The sequence below is a fragment of the Condylura cristata genome, unplaced genomic scaffold, assembly GCF_000260355.1.
Source record: "Condylura cristata isolate star-nosed mole 26May11 unplaced genomic scaffold, ConCri1.0 scaffold00389, whole genome shotgun sequence".
NCBI lineage: Eukaryota > Metazoa > Chordata > Mammalia > Eulipotyphla > Talpidae > Condylura > Condylura cristata.
In genome coordinates, this window is record NW_004567490.1 from 1,095 (window position 1) to 6,319 (window position 5,225).

General features: G+C 40.0%; 1 protein-coding gene across 1 annotated transcript; it reads left to right on the forward strand.

Moving 5' to 3' along the window:
- Positions 1–400: 400 nt before the first annotated feature.
- Positions 401–3,983, forward strand: LOC101637123 (arylamine N-acetyltransferase 1-like). Its single transcript, XM_004695790.2, has 2 exons — positions 401–431; positions 3,100–3,983. The coding sequence occupies exon 2, from the start codon at positions 3,106–3,108 to the stop codon at positions 3,976–3,978; it is 873 nt and encodes a 290-aa protein (XP_004695847.1). The 5' UTR covers positions 401–431; positions 3,100–3,105; the 3' UTR covers positions 3,979–3,983.
- The last annotated feature ends 1,242 nt before the right edge of the window (positions 3,984–5,225 follow it).

Here is a 5,225-nt window from a genome sequence, read left to right on the forward strand (position 1 = left end):
ACAAACTCATGAACCACATACAACTGAGGAATACAGGGTGTCAAATCTGGGGAGATGATTTTAACCATCCATCTTCTTTTGTCTCCTCTCAGTATATGGGTCTAATTTGTTAGACTTCTTAAAAACACTCACATACCTCATCATAGATAGAGCTTGTTCAGGTTCCCTAGAACAGGATTGTGTCAAATACAAGGTCACACCCCTCACACTCACAATTTGAGATACATATACATAAACACATGTATCTTTTTCAAATAAGAGATCTGATTGAAAGGTGCCTAAGAAGGAGGTGAGCCCCCTCAACTACATTTCCCAGAAGTCTCAGGGTGTCTCTGGGGGCGGACACTTTGGGAAGCCAGTGAGGACACTTCCTGTGCTTGTCCTATGAGTGGCAGGACTTGGTTCCTGGTTTGGGGTCCCAGTGGAGATCGGTGAGTTCCTTGTTTATCCTTTGAAATTGGGGTTCATATGGGTTCAGGAGTCTAGCTACTGTACCACACCTGGATTTCAAGACCTAATATTACTCGCAAGTTTGGAATGCTGTGCTATCCTACTATTCAGCAAAGTGCTGAGGTCTGCAGCCTGATGGACACAGCCTGGGCTAAGGTCACAGCCACAGCACACCCCAGCTGTGAGGACTTGAGCAGGTCACTTAGTGTCTCTAAAATGCATTTTCTCCAGCAATAAAGTGGAGCTAAAACATGCTTCCTTAAAGGGTTATTGTGTGGATTCAAAATGCATATTTCAAATGTTTTTGAGTGTGTAGTATGTGTTTTGAAAAGTGGGTTTCATTCTGGAATGATTATTATAGTGATTTCTGCTTCCTCTGATCGGCATTGGATGTGTCTGAGGGACCCAGTTAGTCCTCAGGTGATAAGTTCACCACAAGTTCTAATCTTCCTGCTCATGGGGAATTCCCTATGGATCTCCAAAATGCAGAGGGGAGGCCTGCTGTTTGGTCTGCAAAGATTAGGGGGCGACCATGGTATTGGCAGGAGACAGTGGTCAAGGGCTCTAGGAATCAGGAGCTTCTCTGAGGCAGATTGAGGGAAACTGACCAAGCACAGCTGTGTGGAATCCAGGGGTGAGGAGCAGTCTAGGGGAACCCTGGAGCCAGGGGCCCTGTGGCCCCCACTCTGGTGCCACTGCCCATTCTGCACAGGGCCACAACTACAGCCGCCTGGTGGTTCTTTTTTGATAAACTGCTCTTTTCCTTCGGAGAACCCTCATTTTAGTCTCTCATTCACAAAACATCTGACCCCACCCTCTCTCACCCTACAGGAACTTGCTAACTGACAACTATTCAGCTGCATGCTGTCCAGAAATTTATTTTACCTGGCCTATGTAGGCTTAACAACTTTAGAGACAACTTTATGAACGGCATATTTCACTTATGATTCTGGGGATTAGCTTCTCCCAAGGAGAGCAAACAAAAAATGTAAACCACTCCAGTTTCCTGCTTCCTTGGGCTCAGTTCAAATGACGCCAGCTGAAATCGCTGTTTTCCCACAGATGTGCTATCTGGGCTGGCCCACACCTTGGTACTTAAGCACTTCTGAGGGATGGTGTGGGTAGAGCTGATTCAGCAAATTATTTTGCATCCAGAAAAAACGCTAGGTTGAACTCTTGTCCCTGGGGTGGTCTGGGTTGTAGCGCCCTTGCAGGGCCTCAGAGACAAAAGACCAGGAAGGGGGAGGAAGGGAGGGAGAGGAAATGATATAAGTACGCACACAGAAAGAAGAGAGGGGCAAAACATTCCTCAAAATTCTTCTATTCAACTCCTCAGTGCTATTCCATGGTATCAACCCTTTAGAATAGATAACAGATACTGAGAAAAGTACATGAACACAAGTGTTCAAAGCAGCACTGTTTACAACAGGCACTGGTAAAAACCAACCGACTGTCCATAAGGAAAGAAGAGATACGGCACAGTATAAATGAACCTTGAACATGCTATCCTAAGTTAAAGGAGCCATTCACAAAGAGACCTGTTCTATGATTCCGTTTTGAATACAGTGTGCTTTGCCCAGCCTGCCATTCCCTTAATGCCTTGGTAATATAAATTCTCATGTCAGGTTAAAAACCAAAAGCGCAGATCTCAAGTCTTCTTGTCATGCTACAGATGCCTCTTTTACCCTCTCCTTTCCTAATAAACCTGTCCTTCTACAATATAAAACAAAACTATGTGATAAAAACAAAGCCATCACCTGTCTGCCTCGTCCCCACCCAGCTCCCGCTCACTCGGCTGCAGTCACACTGGCTGCCCTGACCTTCCTTGGACCTGGGCAGGGCCATTTCAGACCCTTCCCCTTTCTGTCCCTTCTGCCTAGAGGGTTGGTTCATTTTTCACATTCAGTGAGGCTATATTTGACTACTTTATATTTGTCTCTCAAGCTCTCTTTATAGCCCTGACACATTCTTTCACCTTTTCCTCAGACCACTGATTATCATGTAAGATATTTCATGTTTAACTTCTTTATTTGTTTTGTTATGTGTATTATCCCAATCCCTGCAAAAATGTAGATTTTTGAGGACAAGGAAGAACTAATCAGTAGCTAATAATTAGTGGATTATCAGCAGATATTTACTGAAAGAATCATTATATTAATGAATAAGTGAATATAAATCTTTGAGTAGGGAACTAGCTTGGACCGGTAAGTTCCAGCCAAGGAGAACTGTGTGGGGTGAGTATCATGAATGCAACATACTCTGTTTATTAATGCTCCTGTTTAGAAATTTCAAACTCTTGTATATGATGCCCATTGAAATCTCTTTATTTCATCACCAGAAAACCACAGGTAAGCAATTTATCGTATTAACTATCACTTAATCTGCATTCCCAACTTCTTTTAAAATGTGAATGATGTACTCACTTTTCTCTATTAGATGATTATGTCAACTGTTGCATGTGAAAACTATTCATACAATGAAAATGCTACACAAAAGAAGTGTGTCCACTGATATTTATAAATGTTGTGTATAGCTATACATTGAAAATACATTGTTATATTTAAGACATGCTTCAGTCATCACAGATCTACTCAAAAAAAGTCAAGTACAAAAGTCACATTATTTATTTATTTGCTTTCCTTGTTTTAGGGAATCATGGACATTGAGGCATATTTTGAAAGAATTGGTTATAAGAACTCCACGCACAAATTGGACTTGGAAACACTGACTGACATTTTTCAGCACCAGATCCGAGCCGTTCCCTTTGAGAACCTCAACATTCATTGTGGAGAAACCATGGAGCTGGGCTTGGAGGCCACTTTTGATCAGGTTGTGAGGAAGAATCGGGGTGGGTGGTGTCTGCAGGTGAATCTTCTCCTCCACTGGGTCCTGACCACGATCGGTTTTGAGATCACAATGTTGGGAGGGAAAGTTTACAACACTTCAGCCAGCAAATACAGTACTGGCATGACTCACCTCTTGCTGAAAGTGACCATTGACAGCAGGAACTACATCGTCGATGCTGGGTTTGGGAGTTCTTACCAGATGTGGCAGCCTCTGGAGTTAGTTTCTGGGAAGGATCAGCCTCAGGTGCCTTGTGTCTTTCGCCTGACAGAAGAGAATGGAATCTGGTACCTGGACCAAATCAGAAGAGAGCAGTGCATTCCAAACCAAGACTTTCTAAATTCTGATCATTTGGAAAAGAGGAAATACCGCAAAATCTACTTCTTTACTCTTGAACCTAGAACAATTAAAGACTTTGAATCTGCAAATGAATTCCTGCAAACACATGCAGCATCTGAGTTTTTAAAGGAGTCAATTTGTTCCTTGCAGACCCTCGATGGGGTGTATTGCTTACTGGGTTTTACTCTGGCTTATAGGAAATTCAGTTATAAGGACAATATGGATCTGGTAGAATTTAAGACACTGAATGAGCAAGAAATAGAAGAAGAGTTGAAAAATGTATTTAATATTTCCTTGGAGGGAAAGTTTGTGCCCAAACAAATTCATCAGTATTTTACTATTTAAAGAACAAAAAAAGTTAACTATTCTTTCAGGTACTGAAACCCTTTAATATGGAAAATTTCAAACATTTTAAATCCAAGGAAACTACAATAATGAGCTCCTATGTATTCCTAACCTAATTCACAATTCTTGATTATTTTAAAGAAAATTAGAAAAGATTAAAAATTACGACTCCACCATGAAAAAAATTTCAGATGTATATATTTCAGTATATAGAAACTAATGAAAATTTTCTTTAAACAGCATAATCATACACATTATCAATAATAAAAACAATAAAGGCATTTTAAGAATGTCTTGGTGTTTTGTAGGAATCTTGCTCATTTATATTAGAAAGCCTGGAATACTGGGTGAGTTTTGAATTAATATAGAATGCTCCTAAATAAAAATGTAGAAAATCATTCCATTAAACTCAACTGCAATTATTCCATATCTCATATTTACAAATACTGCAGGATAACTTTGTGACTGAAATTCAACAAATCAGAAAAAGTTATGATACTTTTGTTTCTAAATAACCTCTTAGAACATAGGAAGAAACTATAACTAACATATTTTAATGTATGAACCTTTAGCTATAATTTTGCAAACATAAGACTTTTTTTTCTAAATACCTCTGATCTCATAATACTTAAAAATTAAATCATCTTCCTAAAGTAGCATATAAGATAATGATTTTAAACCAATCAATTGTTATCTGGACACTCCATTGTTATAAACAATCATTGCAAAACTTAAATAACTTCTGCATTTCCCTTTATAAAATATATGACTCTAAATTCCTCAGAAATTCTTTTCTACTTTCACTTTGAGATCTCCAAGTTTGTGTACTCTTCTTTATATGCTCTGTAAATTAACATTTTTAAAAAATTTCATGTTACTTTATTTTGGCAGTGCAAACAATGACACTACTAAATATTTGTTTCACATTTTTTTGTTTGTTTTTCCTCCTTACCCTGGAACATCTCTTCTCTCAGTACTGAATGTGAGGCCTACTCAGCAGTGGCAAAAGTCCAACCCAAAAGATGAATGACCAGGAAGTTAATGACAAAGGAAGGCATCTTGGGCTAGAGTGGAATGTGTGATGACAGGAAAGTGGGAGAGCAGGCGAGGCCCACAGTGCGGCCATGGTGACTGACTGCTGACTCCCTTCCCCTGCTCTGCTGCCGGTGTCTCTACCTCAGCTTAACAGCCTGATAAATGCTTGCATGTAACCCTTGGTCTAGGGCTATGATCTCTGGAGCAACGCT